Below are 17785 nucleotides of genomic sequence, written 5' to 3' on the forward strand. Positions count from 1 at the left end.
ACTCAGAAAGGTGCAATAATAAGAACAGGGGTTTTAGAATCAAACAAAGCTAAGATAAAAACTCCACTCTGCCACACAGGCTGTGTGTGCCTGCCACACAGGCCAGCTCCTCTTAGCCTCAGTTTCCTAATCTATAGAATAGAGATAATTCCTTCTCCCTCCAAGATAAGTAAACAAAACAATTACATGAAAACTCACTTAGCTCAGCATGTTTGGCACAAAGCAAATGTTCAATAAGCGCTACGTAATGGTAGTAAAGATGGCGTCAGCAACAACAACAGTACTAGCAATGGGATGTCTTCTATAAAATACAAGAACCATTATACAGTAGAAATTCAGAAACTGTCTTACAAAATAGCGGGCTGTTTTTAAAATTACAAATGTTTTTAATAACACAAAAAGTACTAAATAATCTATCCTCAAACTCAGAAAGACAGGAAATTTAAACTAAACCAAGTAAGAACACCACTCTAACTGAAATTCCCTGAAATTTTAGGATCTGTAAGTAGTAATGCCTCAGTTAACTACCTTTTAGGTACTTAAAACAACGATCCTCTGAACAGCCATCATCCTGATGTTAGCAAAAATATTCACAAGAGCTTCAATGTGAGATCTGAAGAGTCAAAGATCAGTAACAATGTGATAGATGCAACTGGCTAGCTGGAAAGACAAAAGAAAGTAGAGGTCTATGACCTTGAAATGTCTGTCAAGAATTAAACCCTACCGAGAAGCACAGGGGGTTCAAAAAAAAAAAAAAAAAGAGAGAGAGAGAAAATGGAACAAAAAGAAGAAAATAAGAAACATTACGGAAGAGTGACAAAGAGCAGACATCAGAAACAATAACAGGGATGCCAAGAAGCAGACTTCCTTACACAGCAGAAAAGTTTACCACAACCACAACTGATGAATGAGAACAGAGTAGAATAGTCTGAGGGCGGGAGGGGGGATGGAGGGGGAGGGGAGGAATAAGCCCCACACATTTCACCACTATGACACAGTCTGAAAAGCATGCCAAGTGAACTGGCCGTGTTTTGGAGGCATTTGGTGTGATGACTGGCATGTCTACAAATAGAAGGAGCCCCAAAGAAAATTATTGTATTAAAATACAGTATATAAGGACTCTAACGTCTGACAGAAGCTAAATTGTACTCACAGTTTTACTAAGGCAGAGAAAAATGTACTACGTTCAAATATGTTGCCATCAAAAGCTATCAAAGTAAATCTTTCACAGGTTAAGGGGAATGACATTTTCTTACCTGAAAGTCCTTTGTCTAGAAGATTCTCTTATTTACCAGATGGTCTAAGGTAACTAAATTATTATATTTTAACATATAACTACTTGTTTTTATGTGGCTCTTTTCCTTAACTCAAAGCAGACCTAAACCTATGAGTCAATGACAAGGCTGGAGTCCTATAAATCTACATACTGATTAATTCAGCTGACTTGACCAAGATGCTAATAAAATTCGCACTTATGAATTTAGTCCCTATTTGTTCCAGATAGCTTTACACTCTGACATGCCAAAGAAAATCACTAAAGAGCATGGTTATGCAAACATCACTATTTTTAGAAAAACTGAAACAATCACCACTAATAATGGTTCAATATCAGAGCATCCCCAACATTCAAGTTCGCTATCTTTAGTTCTACTCGACCCTTTGGATAAGTCTATAAAGTTGCAGACTTTACATTATTTCAATTTTCCTATCTACAAATTTGTTTATAAAAATTTGCTTGTCACAGGGGTGGCCCAGTGGCTCAGTGGCTAAATTCGCATGTTACACATCGGCAGCCCAGGATTCACGTGTTTGGACCAGGTGTGGACCTACACACCGCTTGCCAAGCCATGCTGTGGTAGGCATCTCACATAAAGTAGAGGAAGATGGGCACGAAAGTTAGCTCGGGGCCAGCCTTCCTCAACAAAAAGAGGAGGATTGGTGGCAGATGTTAGCTCAGGGCTAATCTTCCTCAAAAAAAATCTGCTTGTCACAACTGCTATAAAAAGTAAGCAAATAGTGACTATTGAGATGAACAACAACAAATTAATTACTGGTGAATTAAACTATAGCAGTGTTTGACTTATCTGGAAGCCATATTTTTAAAGTGCCTAGTATTTAGAATTTAGTCAAGAACTTAGAGTGAAAGAACGTCACAATCAAGGACAACAGTTACCACAAAGTTCATTTATTTGATAATAAGGCGAGGAATCTAATAGAGTCACTCCGCTGGCCCTATACAGAGACAAACAAATGTAAAATAAAGCAAATGAGCTAGAAGCAAAGAGAATACACTGATACTTGCAAGTGTCAATGGATGACAGGAAAAGAGGAGAGACAAGCCCAAGGACTGAAGAAGATACAGCCTATAGCACTCATATAAAGCAATGGCCCTCCAGCAGGGTGATTTTGCTACCCTCCTCCCCTTCCCCCCACCCAACGTCTTCTCCAGGGAACATGTGGCAATGTCTAGAGACAGTTTTAGTTGACACAGTGGGGGTGAGGAGGGTGGGAGGGTGCTACTGGCCGCTAGTGGGTAGAGGACAGGGATGTTGCTAAATATCCTGTGTGGAGGACAGCCCCCATGACAAAGAATTATGCAGCCCAAAATGTCAATGTTGCCCAGAATGAGAAAACTGATATAGAGGAAAGAGTCCTAGACATCTCAATAGATAAAGGAATCACTACACTGGCACTCAGTAAAAGAAGGAATTTTCAAAAGCCTTAAGACAAACGAACAAAAAACCTAATTTGCTAATGGTGTGCATTAATAGAGAAAGACGTAATACAAGATTCCCAACAGAAATTATTAACTTCTTAAAAGCCTAGTGATATAAAGGAATAAACTACAACTATTAGTTAGGGTCATGCATATGGAATACTTCCTACTAATTTCCCTTCCCCTGAATCTAGACTGGCCTTAGTGACTTGTTTGACCAATATGCAGCAGAAAGAACATTCTGGGACTTCCAAGGCTAGCTTTAACAAATTTTGGTAGGTTGAATAATATCCCCCAAATATGTCCACATCCTAATCCTCCAACCTGTGAATATATTCCCTTATATGGCACAGATTTTGCAGGTGTGACTAAGTTAAGGAATTTAAGAGAGTAAGATTATCCTGGATTATCCAGGTGGGTCCTAAATGTCATCAGGAGGGTCCTTATACTAGAGAGGCAAAAAGGTCAGTGAAGGAGAAGATGATGCGACAACCAAAGCAGAAATTAGAGTGATATGACCAGGAACCAGAGAGTGCCAAAAGCTGGAAGAGACAAGGACCAGATTCTCCCCTGGAAAAAAAAGAGTCTTGCTGACACTTTTATTTTAGCCCCTTAAGTCTTATTTTGGACTTCAGACCTCCAGAACACTAAGAGAATAAATTTGTGCTGCTTTAAGCCACTAAATTTGTGGTGATTTGTTACACCAGCAATAGGAAACTAAGACAAAGTCTTACAGCTTCTACGTAGCCCTGTTGGAACATTTTCTCTGGGAGTCCAGATCCATCATCTAAGTTTCACAACCATTTTAAGTCTGTCATGGTAATGAGGTTACAGACATCTACTCTGGGCAACAGCTCCAGGGGAGCCCACCCCTTCCAGCCATCTCCAACAAAGTGCCAGACGGGTGAGTGAAGCCATCTTGGACCCTGTGACCAGCTCATTTGCCAGCCGTTTATGGAGTGAGCTCCATAGATACCACATGAAACAGACAAATCAGCCAGCCGAGCCCTTCCTGTATTCCTGACCCATCCACAAAATCATGAGATGTAATGTAATAGTTATTGTTTTAAGTCACACATAACTGTGGACATCAAGTTATATGTAAGCGACAATTAAAAAGTATTAAATAGCATATATCCATATTATAATGGAAGAAAATAAATCCTATTTGCATTATCTGTTTTCTGCTGGCAGTAATTCCTAGTAATAGGGCTTCTCCAATATGCCCAGTAACTCTAAAGGATTCAGAATTAAGCTTGTTGGAATATACTGCTATAATTAGGTTCTTTCCATATTGGTAAAATAACTGATCGTAGCAAAGCTTCATTTAACTTATCTAGGCCCAAGATACAGAAGCTCTCAGCTTATTATCTACCTCTCACTCCTCCTGACTCAATTCACACTTCATATGTTCATTCTGGTTCTTCTCCTCTTGCTGGGTCTAGTTGGGGCTACACTTCCCTTATTCCTCTTAAAGGCAGTGAAACACCTTTATTCATGTATCTTAATTTGAAGTATGACATGTTTCTATTGCCCTCTTCCTTATTCTCTTTGAGCAAAAGCCAAGATATCTCCAATTCATCCCAGAGGCTCATATATTAACAGAATCGCCACTTTCTCATAATGCTGATCAATGGGCAGAGAAAAATGGGGATACTCTTGTCAAGAGTCCAAGATCCCTAGCGGACCAGAACTCCATGGAAAATCTTATTTGTTTTTAAGTATTCTAGGTATCCACTTTAATATTAGCTTTTTAGGGGGCCAGCCCAGTGGCGCAGCAGTTAAGTTCACAAGTTCAAGCAGCTCGGGGTTCGCCGGTTCGGATCCCGTGTGTGGACCTATGTACCGCTTGTCAAGCCACGCTGTGGCAGGCATCCCACATGTAAAGTAGAGGAAGATGGGCATGGATGTTAGCTCAGGGCCAGTCTTCCTCAGCAAAAAGAGGAGGACTGGCGGCAGATGTTAGCTCAGGGCTAATCTTCCTCAAAATAATAACAATAATAATAATTAGAAATACTAACTGTAAAAATTGGGAGACAAATTTGTTTTAAAAATCTTGGTGAAAATTAAAAGGAAACAGTTAATAATGTCAGCTTGCCAGTCCTACTTGGAAAAACAATGAACCAACAATGTACTATCAGAAGAATATGGACTGTTCCTGGAAGAAGAGAGAACAGGTTGAACAGATAAGTCGATCACATCAACTTTTTTAAAACTGAGGAGGAAATCAGTTTGTAATTTAAAAATCACAATATCCTATTTAACTACAATAAGACATCCCACAAAGTCTGCCTTATCTATTACAAAATGATTGTAAAGCTTTATCCCATCACAGACTATATCAAATGCCTACTGATAAGGGCAAATGTATCAAATTTCAGCAGTGGATTCCACGACCATACCAAAGCCTGGATGATTTTTTTCCTGTAATGTTTCTACACCAAATCCAAAACACTTCATTAGCTCATACAAGCACCCTTTCCAAGAACACATAAGATTTCCTATAATAAGAAACAGCCCTTTCAAGAGAATTCATTTCATTAGATAGTGTACTTAGGACACACACATTTAGTACATGGGAAAAACATGGGAGTTTTTCATTTGTTTGATTGGGAAAAATGTTAATTTCAGGGTTGGAATGAGCTGTATGCATTCTCAACATAGTAAAATCCTCTTTGCCTTCAATGATCAACAAATAAAGTAGTTTACTAGTGATGATTCCAGTTATCGCCATAGGAACTGTATGTACTGATATTGAAAACAATAGGGAATACTAAGACTGTACTAAAAATTAAAGCAACATCATCAACTGTCATCTGAGTCAAAAGGCAATAATTGAGTCATCAACAGTGGTGAAAATGTTGCTGTAAATTTTGAAGTTCTTTAGCTTATAAACAGGAGATAAGCATTTGACTACCACATTGCTTCCTATAGCCTTGCCTGTTTATCTTGAACATTGACAACTTAAATTACTAACTTCTCTCTCATTTATCTTACATACTTATTAAGATTAACTGATGCTAATTGATGTCCACTACCTACTTTATAGGTCCTTTCCAGAATATCCAAAACCATGTTAAATTTAAAAATATTATCTTCATTGGAAAATGTAGCAACCCTATAGTGCAATACGTGTGGCATGTGCTAACGCAAGAAAGTAGAAGGTAAAGTTTACCCAGTTGTATCGCAGCACATGCTTTGCAAGAACTGTCATTAAATCATATTAACAGGGCTCTCCAAACTTGTAACAACATTAATGCAGAATTTCCAAGAAAGGACTTAGAAAAGGCCAAAAGTGTGTTCAAACAGTCTCGCCCATGGACAAAGATTCCTCAAATTAACGCTCCAGCATATGACTGTCTATATTGTTCTCCAAGGAGTACATTTTCAGAATTGAGTATTTTAAAACTGCACACTGAGTGCATACATAGCTTACAAATACACCAGTATTTTAATTATGACTTCCTCCAACATCATGATTACACACTTAACAACTGAATTGATTGCGATGTTACATTTTTCCTGTAAAAGCCTTGTGGGTAGACAGTCTGGAATCTCCCAATACCATAAATTGGTCCACAATTCCCCGAACTGAGAAAGAAGGCAGTTAAAAGGCACAACTAATAAAAAGTTTCTGCAGAAGGAGTAATGGATAAGTCACGCTTAGATGAGGCAGATAATTTCCTCCATCCCTATACACAGGCCAAAGAACCCCTTTAAGCGCCTCTGGCAAACCAAATGCCACGTTCCAAATCAACGTGCTCTAAACCTAAGGAATCTATGGAATGTTTCTGTACCTACCGACTTGGGGAGGCGAGGGAACAGACATAAAAAAAAGAAACTTTCAAAGACATCAGAACGTAATATAAAATAGCAGCAATGTATTTTGTCTGGCAAAATACGTTCAGACTGAATCATTTAACCATTTGCTCCTTTCGGCCCTTTGATTTTCTGTTCTAGCTTTTTCTCCCGGACTCCAATTCTGACCTGCCAGCATTCTGCACCCGTTTTAAAAATATCCTATTTTAACATGTTAACTTAAAAATAGCTTTGCTTTCACCGTCCCAAATTACTTTCGAGCAGCACTCTGCTTTTTCCTGTAGAGCCACAGAATCCCAGAAAAACCCCTTCTGATTTAGCATTCTTTCAACCTCCAGGGGAAACAACAAACGCTGGAGTTGAACTCGTGCAGCCCCGAACCTCTACGGGCTCGCAAGTCTGTATCTGTATCAGTGACCGGTTTGGTCCATCCTTTCCATTTCCCAGGAAAAGGTTTCCTTAAATTAAAACCACCAGGTCCGCGCGCACGCAAGCAGCTGAGAGCATCTCTGACTTAGGAAGCGAGCTCCCTTCTCCTGGACGCCCAGACATGCCCGTTGCACAACCCCTCAAGAAAGTTTCTCCCCGCCTCCCTGCACTTTCGGAGGAGGCACCTGCCTGGCTGCACGGCCGCGAGATCGCAGCCCCGGCTCGGGGACAGGAGGCCCGGGGAGGGGAGGTGCCTGGCAAACCCAAACAAAAGCAAAACACGATCGGTTGGCAATCTGGGCTTCTGCAGCCGGGGAGGAAGCTGCCAAGCGCTGGCCCCGGCGGCCTGGCACGCGCCGCGCCTGTCCTACCTGCCCCGGGGACACTGGGGAGGCGCAAAGTTCCCCCCCTCGGACGGCCCAGGCGCGGGGCAGGAGGGCTCCCGGGGTGGGAGGGGCGGGCGCCGGGCCCGGGCTCGCCCCCAGCCGCCCCCTTACCTTGGGCGATGGCGATGGACTCGAAGCGGTGCAGCTCCTTGAGCAGGCAGCTCCTCTCGGTGGAGTGCAGGCTGTAGATGAAGTCGCGCGCGCCCTGAGCCGTGTTCAGCGCCTCCATGGGCTCCTTCTTGGGGTGCGTGCCCAGTCCCCGGGGGCCGCCGGGCGCCGCGAGCGCCAGCAGCCCCCGCCCGCGGCGGCACCAGGACGGCGGGCGGGGCGCGGCTGCCGGGCCCGGCCTCAGGCTGCGCGCGGTCCGGCTCCTCAGCAGCGGCAGCAGCCGGGACATGGCGGGCTGAGGAGCGGGGACCCCCGCGGCCGTCCGGGAAGGCGATGGCCGGCGAGGCCGGGGGAAGCAGCAGGAGCTGGGCTCAGCCCGACCCCGCCCCGATGTCCTCCTGACAGGCAGCCGAGGCGCCGGGCACCATGCACTCCCCGGGCCCGCGCGGCCGTCGCCTCCTCTTCCGTCCCCTTCCCTTCCAAAAGGCCCGCGGCCGCTCCGCCGACGAAAACTTTCTGTGAGGCGGCCGGGCCCGGAGAGCTCCCGGAGAGGGCGGGCGGTGCGGGCGGGCGCCTGCTGGCTGAGGAGGAACGGCGCGGGCGGGCGGGTTCGGCGAGGGCTGGTGTCTGTCAGTCTGGTCTTCCAGAGGGATGAGTCAGCCACGCGCCGCCCTCCTCCGGCGCCGCCCTCCTCTCCCGCCGGCTTTCCCACCCTCTTGCCTGCCCTCGTCCCCTCTCGGCACAGCTCCCTCGGCCTCAAAGCAGCCGCGCTCTCAGGCCGCAGCTGCCGCCGCTACCCCTAGCGGCGATATAAGGGGTAACGGGGCGGGGCGAACGGAGAAGGCGGGGCGGGGGCGGGGCCGCGCAGGCGCAGTCCGCAGGCTCGCGGACCGCCGTCCCTCCCGAGGAAGGAGCGCGCACATGCGTCCCCACCCCCTCCGGTGAGCGAAGGTGGAGGGAGGAGGCCCATGCTCGTGCCGGCATCCCCTACCTTTCCAGCGAGGAGAGTAGGGACGCAGAACTTTGGGCCCCTCTCCCGGCCGAGTCGTGCAGCTGCCACCCGGCCCACCCTAGCGCCATGCCTAAATCTAGGGCTCATTCTGAATGATGCCCCAGCGTGCGGCCCCCCTTGCCCGGTACGGACCAGGAGGAGACCAGCCAGGCCGCTCTGGAGAGCCTCGCTACCGCTCGGAACCTCGCGGGGTCGCAGCGCCCTGCTCTGGTTTTTGGGGATTGAAGCGCCCAAGCCGCGCCTTTTACCAAGTTGCCGCCCACCGTGGCCTCGGCCAGACGCTCGGGTTTCTGAGGCACCCCGTTTGGGAGCTCCAAAGAGAGGGCGACGAGGCCGGTTCTACCCCTTCCTCAGAAGGATTTGAGACTGAGACCCTGACACCGAGAATACCCTTCCACTTTCTGATGCCAGCAGCTTGCAGATTGTTAATGCTGAAGCGGGAGGCAAGAATGTCACAGCCCTTTTAGGGGTGTTTGTCAAGGTTGGTTTTTTTTTTTCTCTATGCCAAGGCAGAAAGAATTCTGCGATTCTCCACTATTTCCGCATGTCCAGGTCCTAGGCATCTTTCAAGGCCCAGTTCAAAGGGTCTCTTACTCCAAGCTTTACTTTTCTCTCTTCATAAGAGAGGAGATCTCGGCTTTATCTGAACCTATCTAATGACACTAAGGCTTCCTGTCTTAGAGAATAGATCCACTTAGAGAATAAATCTGCTCAAGTGTAATCAAGATCCAAATCCTATCCTTATATCCGCTGCTGCACCCAGCCCAAGACCTTGTGTGTAGTGGATGTGCTATAAACATGTAAGTGCAAAATATAAATGTGAATCAAAGGAGGAATGTTATCACTAAATCCTCCTGCTGCACTGTCTCAGTGGTTCTCAAAGTATAGTTCCCTGGACAGCAGAGCGTGTTAGACATGCAAATTGGTGTGCTCCACCCAAGACCTCCTGAATCAGAAACTGGGCGTTGGGCCCAGTCGTCTGTGTTTTAACAAGCTCGCCACTTAATAGTGATGCACACAAAAGTTTGAGAGCCACTGCTCTAACTTAAAGAAACATGGAAAGTCATTTTTTGTTTTTCAATTTCAAAGCAATGCCCTCTAGTGTAATAATGACAGTTAAGAATGCACTTTGTGGGAAATACAAGTTCTTTGAGTGTAGAGACTGTGTCTTTCTTGTCTTTGAAATGCTTTACACCCCCAGTGTGTGTTGGGATCCTCTGCAGAGTTATTTCAGTCTCAAGTTCTTGAGATTACCACCACCCTCCCCACGCTATCCTTTACCCTCAAGAGATTCTGACTCGTTGGGCTGGGGGTGAGGCCTGGGAAGTGAGGTTTGGAAGAGTTCCTCAGTAAGAACCCATTCCCAAGAGTCTGTAGGACACCAGTTTTGTGTGTGAGCTCTAGAAACAGATTGTTGAAAGTGTGATAACTGGGTCAACCATTTCCTAGTTAGGTATTAGTGGTAGATTATTACAATAGTGGTCCCAATGTATCATGCCTTATGGTATCCACTCCCTTGTGTAGACCTTGACTATGTTGACTATGGGCTTGGCTATATGACTTGCTTTAGCCAATAAATGGGAGATCACAAACCTGATCTGATAAGTGCTTGCTCGTTGGGGCTTGTAATATGTTTGCTGTATGATTTATGAATATTCCATTCTGCTATAGAAAATAGGAGAAACTAAACCGTAGGCACGATTTGCTTATGAGACATGTTGCACATAGACTAAGTGGATGTATGTTGAACATAGATTAAAAGGAGGGAACAAATGAAAGGGCTAGATAGAAAGAGGTAGACCAAGTGAACTTTAAATATTAATATGGCATGGATCGTACTACCTCTAGACTGATGACTGTTTCATCCCTAAATTGGCCACCTACTAGCCCCATCATGGCCTCATGTTATCTCTGCACAAGAAAAACAGATAAACTCCTAGCTACTCAGCCAGCTAATGGCCATCTACAGTTATGACCAGACACAAAACAAATGAATGTTGGTTCCAAGACCTTCAATCTTGTCAATCCCTCTTGCTTATTCTCTACTCTGGTCCTTAAAACCACACCATCTGTGGAGAAGACTGGCACAGCAGAGAGGTATAGGATGTATGAACATTGCATAAAACAAAATTTAGGTGCTTTGGGCCCTCCACCCTGCTTGTACCCTATCCTAAGCTTGTATATCTACCCTATCTCTTTCCTCTTGCTTCTCACTCTGTTCTAAATTAGTTGATAAATTGTTTGGGTTACTGGTGCAGCTCTTTGAGTGAACACATTATGCCAAACTTAGTGGCTTGAATAGCCAGCTCATGATTTTGTGGCTCAGAAATTCGGGAAGGGCTTGCCTGGGCAGTTCTTTGTTGGCATCTCTTATCAGATGTCAACTGCAGCCACTGTCATTTGAAGGATTATCTGGGCTGGACATCCAAGGTGGCACACTCATGTGGCTGACAGTTGATGCTGGCTGTTCGCTGACTGGGAGCTCAGCTGGGGCTGTGAACCAGAGCACCTTCGTGCAACCCCGCCAGCATGGCAGACTTCTCACATGGCAGCTGGCTTCCCTCAGAGCAGGTGTCTGAAAAGAACGAGGGTCGTGGCCTTTTCTGACTTATCCTAAGAAGTCATGCAGCATCACTTCCAATGTATTCTGCTAGCTACCAGCAAGCCACTAAAGCCAGCCTAGATTCAAGAGAAGGGGAAATAGACCCCCGCCTCTCAATGAGAGCAATGCCAAAGAATTTGGGAACATGTTTTAAAGCTGCCACATAAGCAATGGGATTCAAGTATTTTAATTTGGTCTATAAAGCCTGTCTCTTCTGTGAGCTACAGTACAACCTGTCTGTTGGTATACTTGGAGGGTGCCATTGCCTCAAGGTAATTTTGGGCATGATGTTTGCCCTGTTGGAATTCAGCTGCCATATAAAGAAGTCTGGAATATCCTGCTAGAAAGGCCACGTCGAGGAGGAGGCAACAGCCAATAGCCCCAGCTAACTACCAGTCACATGTATGAGGCCATCTTGGACTGTCCAGTCCCAATCAAGCCCCAGATGACAGCATGGTGATCATTAGCTCTGGGGCCAGCCTGCCTGGGTTTGAGTCCTCACTCTACCATTTGCTAGCTGTATAACCTTGAGCTAATAACTCAGCCTTTCCAGGGCTGCTCAGCTGTTTGATGGGGATAAGGGCATGTTGCTAAGTTTGCTCATCTGTTAAATGGAGGTAAAGGGTATCTGCTTAATAGGGTTTTAGTGAAACTAAATGAGTTAATACATGTCAAGCATTTCAAACACACCTGAAACATGGTAAGTGCTCAATAACTATTAGCTGTTATCCAAATTCCCAGGGACACCTCAAACCTCTAGGATTATGGCTTTGAACCCTAATTTAAGAGATATCTACCGAGCTACCTGTCATTTAATACACATTAATGTGTATTAACTGCATTCTGCATCTACTCCCTTTCTCTGAACACTGAAATCGCCTGATAAGAATACATAGAGGTGGGGTGGGCCCCGTGGCCGAGTGGTTAAGTTCGCACGCTCCGCTGCAGGTGGCCCAGTGTTTCGTAGGTTCGAATCCTGGGCGCGGACACGGCACCACTCATCCAGCCATGCTGAGGAGGCATCCCACATGCCACAACTAGAAGGACCCACAACGAAGAATATATACAACTATGTACCCCGGGGGCTTTGGGGAGAAAAAAGAAAAAAATAAAATCTTTAAAAAAAAAAAAAAGAATACATAGAGGAGATGGAGAGGGGGGAGGGTTTGGGGTCCATGTGTGGAGCTCCTGAGAAATATGACAGGTCTAGATGTGGGTGGCCAGAGGAAGTTTCTGAGGAAATATGAGGGTACTGAAGAGGTAGTGCCAGCAGGTCGGAGGCTGTTCCGGGAATGGAAGAGGGGGAGAAGGAGGACCCAGAAGGCAAACTTGGCATGGGTTCGGCCTAGCCTGCTCTGCACCTTTAAAGATGACAAACATCATGCCTCAGTTAACAATCAGCTTCATCCTCATAAAAAAATTGCTGCTGAATCAACAGTCCACGGTAGGTTACATCATGCAGAGTTCCTGGCATCCCTGTTGCTGGCAGGGCACAAAGCTGTTTGCTGTCTTTACCTCTTATGATACCTCGTACACCCAGCTATTACGATCCACTTTAAAATTCTTGAAATTGTTGCTTTCCTTTGTGGGACCTTTAATCATTTCTTCTGCCCACATGTTTGCAGTTCCCTGATTGCACTTCTCATCCATCAAGTTCCTGACTTAAGGTTCTAACCTCTCAGGTCCCTTGCCCCATCAGAGGCAGAAGAGCTAGCGGGGTAGGAGGAAAACCAGAGGACTGTGGTGTTCATTGTCCTTCTCTCTGTTCGTATCACTGGAGATGCCACAACTGTGTCTACCTGTTGTAATACTGATCATTATTATTCTTGGGATATTAGATTTTTTTTTTAACTTTCCCCTTTGCACTTGTCTCTGTTGTTTGAATTGTTTATAAGTGCACTAAAATGAAGGTAATGGGTTAAAAAAGATATAGCCTTGCAAGCACAGAGTTAATGGGAGAAGAGACGACAACAATACAGTAATACATGATAGAAAGCAAATGGAAGAGTGGTAACTAACCTGGTGGGGCAGCGAAAGGTGAAAACTGAGCTGGAATGAAACACCCTAGAAGAAGGTTAATCTGAGCAACAGCCTCAAGAAAGTACAGGAATTGGAGGTCCCAAGTACCTCTGAAGGTGGAGATATAATTGAGCTTGAAACGGAAGATCTAGGTGAAAAATTTTAAAGGAGCGCTTATAAACCCAGATCCCCTCCTACATCCCATGCAGCCGGGAGATTGCCACTTCCTTGCCCCAGAAGTCTAGAAGCTTACTAGTAGAGAGACAGTAGGCTTGGGGTCACCAGGAATACCTGAGGGCAAAGAGGGCATACCAAAAACAAAAGAATGAAGTGAATGCCAGACTGACTCATGGATCCCCACCGCTCTTCTGCTCTGCTTCACCATCACTGGTAGCCATACTCTTGGAGGATTCTTCTCTGAGCAGCCAGTAAAAGAGCTTAGCCAGACCCCCCTGCAATGAAACCACCCATTAACCAGCTCTGCTAATCACAGCATTTCCAAACAGCTTTTTGTTGTCTCTCTCTTAAGTACAAAATATGAGCCAAGAGCCTAAAATCACTAGTCAGTTGAAGAAAGCCTTCAAGATAGAAAGAACCAAAATAGCCAACATTAAAAAAAAAAGAGAAAGGATCTCTGAGGACATAGGGAACAAAATAAAACTTTTGAAAATGCGTAACATGAATGTCTTTGCAAAAGAAGGCAAGATGCCGCATCTATGGAAAAAATAAGAGTCTATAAAAGTAGAAACATCCAGAAAATAAAAGACATTTCTTGAAATTCAAACATGATAGTCAAAATGAAAAATGTAGCAAAAAGATTGGAAGATAACATTGAGAAAAATTTCTTTAAAAGTAGACAATAGATAATATAACAAATATAAAATAGAAGATAAATGACAAGATGAGAGAATCAGGTTCGGGGGTGCAAGAGAGTCAAAGAAGATAATACAGTTTTGAAAATGTAAGGAAGAAAATCATCAAAGAAATGTCTGAAGGAAAGTCCCCCAAAGTGAAGGTCATTTGTTCCCAGACTGAGAGAGTTCATTGAGGGCTCAGAACTCTAGATGAAATGAGACCCCGTTTAAAGCCTATTGTCGTGCTTTGCTGTCATCAGATCACTAAGGACCAAGAAAAGATCCTAAAAGATTTCAGCATCAAAGTCAATGGTTGTCAAGGGACGTTCAGTAAAAATAAATTTCCTTTCACAATGGGCTCAGATATCTCAGCAGCAATGCTAGAAGCCAGAAGACAATGGAGAAATAACTTCAAAATTCTGAGGAATATTATTTCCAATCCAGAATTCTGTATTCAGCAATCTAGCGTGAGGGTAGATTTTCAGACCTTGAAGGCTCAGAATATGTATGTCCCATACATCATATCAGGAAGAAACTGGAAGATGTGCTCCGTCAAATGGAAGGAATAAACCAGAAGATCCAGGAAATAGGAAGTCGCAGGATGGCAGGTCTAGAGAGCAACGAGTCTACGTGGGAGCAAGGCAACGGAAGGTTTTCAGAGGCGTGTCTCTAACAAAGAGGTGGACTTAATTAGGTTTTCTGATATATTTGAATATCTTGAAAGGGGACAAATTTCTTTGGGAGAGTTTGGGAATGGATTAGTGATAGGTAGCAAGAAAACTAAACAAATAAAAACTGAGGCAATTATTAACTCGTAAATAAAAATTATATTAGGGAAAAATTATAATAAATTAAAATGTCACAGGTAAACAGTATTTACAGGATTATAATAATTCAGAATATTGATTTAACCAAAAGTTAAATGTATCTAAACTGGGCAGATGGCGGAGGGGAAGTATCTTTGTCAGCTCAGGCTGCCGTAACAAAATACTGTAGACTATGTGGCCTAAATGATAGGAATTTATTTCTCACAGTTCTAGAGACTGACGATGAAGGTGTCAGCAAGGTAGATTTCATTTGGAGGCCTTTTCTCTTGGCTTGTAGGCAGCCATCATCTCACTGTGTGCTTGTATAACCTCTTTGTGCAAGTGTGGAGAGAGAGAAGGCAAGCATTCTGGCGTCTCTTCTTATAAGGACCCTTCTTATGAGGCCCCACCCTCGTGACCTCATCTAACCCTAATCATGTCCTGGAACTCACATCTCCAAATACTATCACATTGGGAGTTAGAGCTTCAACATATGAATTTGGGGGGTGGGGACACAAACTTTCAGTTCATGACAAGAAATGTGTGTGTGTGTGTTTATATGTATATGTGTAGTGGGCCGAGGAAATGGGAGTAAGAAAGTAAAACCTTATCTATCATAGTAAGCATACCTCTCAGGGCCACAATGGGGCACAGATGGTAGTACACTCTAAATAGGATAATTTGAGGAGGGTTTATTTCCAAAGGGACTGTTTACAAAGGTGTGGGTGTAAGGGGAGCCACAAGAGAGAGTGCAGTAACCCAGGGCTCAGTAGCAGTTGCACTGTTAAAGGGGTAAGTGCAGTGAATGGTGACCACAGTCTAGAATGAGAGTCAGATAGAGCAGGCCTCCTTGAGAAAAGCAGTGACCTCCAGTTGAGGACACAGCCAGCTAGAGGAGATGGTCAAGGAGGGAGTCAGGGGAATACAGATTCTCATCTCACTGTCTTTTCTCTCTCATCTCTTTTCCAGGTTCTCCCAGCTGGAGAACAACAAACTCACCTAGAAGACAGAGGACCCCTTCATAAACCCGTGGTGGTGGTCCATACAGGTGAGTTTATCTGAACAGAAAGCAAGGAGATGGGTAGATAGTAGATCCAAGGGGAAAATGGAAGATATCCAACACAGTAAAAAAACCAAGCAATGAAGAAATAATAGGCATAATCCTATTATATATCCAGGAGAAACTTCTAAAAAAGTTGAAAATAGTTGCCTTTCTGAAATGAAAATTGAAAATAGGGAGATGCAAGGTTGGGAACTGCTTTTTTTTTTTTTATTACATACTTTGTAGAACGATTTGACTTTTATCACTAAATACAACCTTGATAAAAATAATTTTTACATGCTCTTTGGGTTTGCACTGAGGAAATCACTGATGACCTTTTGCCATGCAATTTCAGTTAAGTGCTGGGAGCTGAGATCAGATTATAATGGGTTGAGAAGAAAAGCTGAGGTGAGTGGGAGATGAATTCCAAAAGACAGCCAAATTTTGTTAATCAAATGTTTAGTTAATGTCTTTAATAGCTAGTCTATTAGTTTCACTAGGTGAAAGGTGTACTGAATGTGATTTGTGTTTTAATGAGCAATGTTTGCATAATCCATGTGTCCAGTACATTTATGCACAGTTTTAGGATTTAGAACATCTTTTCATGCTTTAATTATTAAAATGGTTCTGGCTATTATTTCTTTTCTTTTTTTTTTTAAAGATTGGCACCTGAGCTAACAACTGTTGCCAATCTCTCTCATTTTTTTTTTCCCTTCTTTTCCTCCCCAAATCCCCCCAGTACCTAGTTGTATATTTTTAGTTGTGGGTCCTTCTAGTTGTGGCATGTGGGCCACCGCCTCAGCATGGCCTAGCGAGCGGTGTCATGTCCACACCAAGGATCCGAACCAGCGAAACCCTCAACCACCGAGGAGTGCACAGACTTAACCACTCGGCCACAGGGCCAGCCCCTGGCTATTATTTCTTAAACTGTCCCCAAAATATCATCTTACCCCTGACATCCATTCCTCCTCCTATATTTCCTTTGTAAACCTTCCAAAGTCAAACTAAATGTTCGGACCATCTTTGATCTCCTCTTTCACTTCTAATGTGTCCTTGCCAAATGCTATACATTCTACTCATTAAATGTTTTCATTTCTGTTTCCTCCTTTCCATCCTGACTGGTTCTGACAGACTCTAAGCCATCAGGATTTGTTGACTGTCATTATGGCCTAACTTACCTCTCCCTGCCTCTAAATTATATTTCCAATAGCTTCCCTTGTTAACTGATGGACTTCCAGATCTTATTAGAAACTGACTTTCCAGCCGCATCTCTTATTACTCTCCCTTTCTTGAGCCAAACACGACTCCTTAGTACTCTCCAAGACTTCCACTGTCCATGCCTGTGTTCATATTGTCACCTCTGCTTGCAGCACCTTCACCCTCATTTTCTCTACATGTCCAGTCTTTCCCCTTCTTCAGGGCCCAGCCCAAATGCCTTCTCATTCCTGAGGTGGCTCTTAGAGATACTTTCTAGGAAGATATCAGCTGTTTTTCTGAACCTCCTCATCGCTCTCTCTGAACCTTCTCCTTGTGTTCTAGTACCCTGGCTGCCTCACTCAGAAGCACCTTGAAGGAAGCTTCCCTGTCTAATTCATCTTTTTATCCCTTTAGCAGCTAGCATAGTACCCTGTACATATATACACTGAATATATTTGTTGAATTTTTAAATTAAGTAGCCTGTCAATGTTTTTTCTGCTTTATTGAGGTATAATTGGTTTTCAAAAAACTGTACAGTTAATGTATATCAATTGGTAAGTTTGGACTTATGTATACACTCATATTACCAACACCAAAATCAAGGTAATAAATGTATCCATCACTACCAAAAGTTCCTTTGTGTCCCTTTATTTTTGTTTTGTTTTGTTGGTAAAAACGCTTAACACGAGATCTACCTTCTTAACAAATGTTAAGTGCACAATGCCCTGTCGTTAACTACAGACACTATGCTGTACGTCAGATCTCTGAAACTTACTCACATTGTACAACTATAAC

The 17785-nt window shown here is 43.9% G+C and overlaps 1 protein-coding gene across 5 annotated transcripts in view; it reads right to left on the reverse strand.

The window, feature by feature from the left end:
• Positions 1 to 8303, reverse strand: part of TMEM65 (transmembrane protein 65) — a 49201-nt gene extending 40898 nt beyond the window's left edge. For 2 of the 5 annotated variants that reach the window (XM_070222482.1, XM_023648937.2), the window contains exon 1: positions 7462 to 8238. In XM_070222482.1, coding sequence (XP_070078583.1) covers positions 7462 to 7747 — 286 coding nt within the window. In that variant the 5' untranslated portion in view covers positions 7748 to 8238. Of the gene's footprint in view, positions 1 to 7461 lie in introns of all 5 variants that reach the window. The other 3 variants (XM_023648938.2, XM_070222481.1, XM_023648936.2) reach the window with 3 other exon arrangements.
• Between the last annotated feature and the right edge of the window lie 9482 nt (positions 8304 to 17785).

Source organism: Equus caballus, chromosome 9, assembly GCF_041296265.1.
Source record: "Equus caballus isolate H_3958 breed thoroughbred chromosome 9, TB-T2T, whole genome shotgun sequence".
Classification (NCBI taxonomy): Eukaryota; Metazoa; Chordata; class Mammalia; order Perissodactyla; family Equidae; genus Equus; species Equus caballus.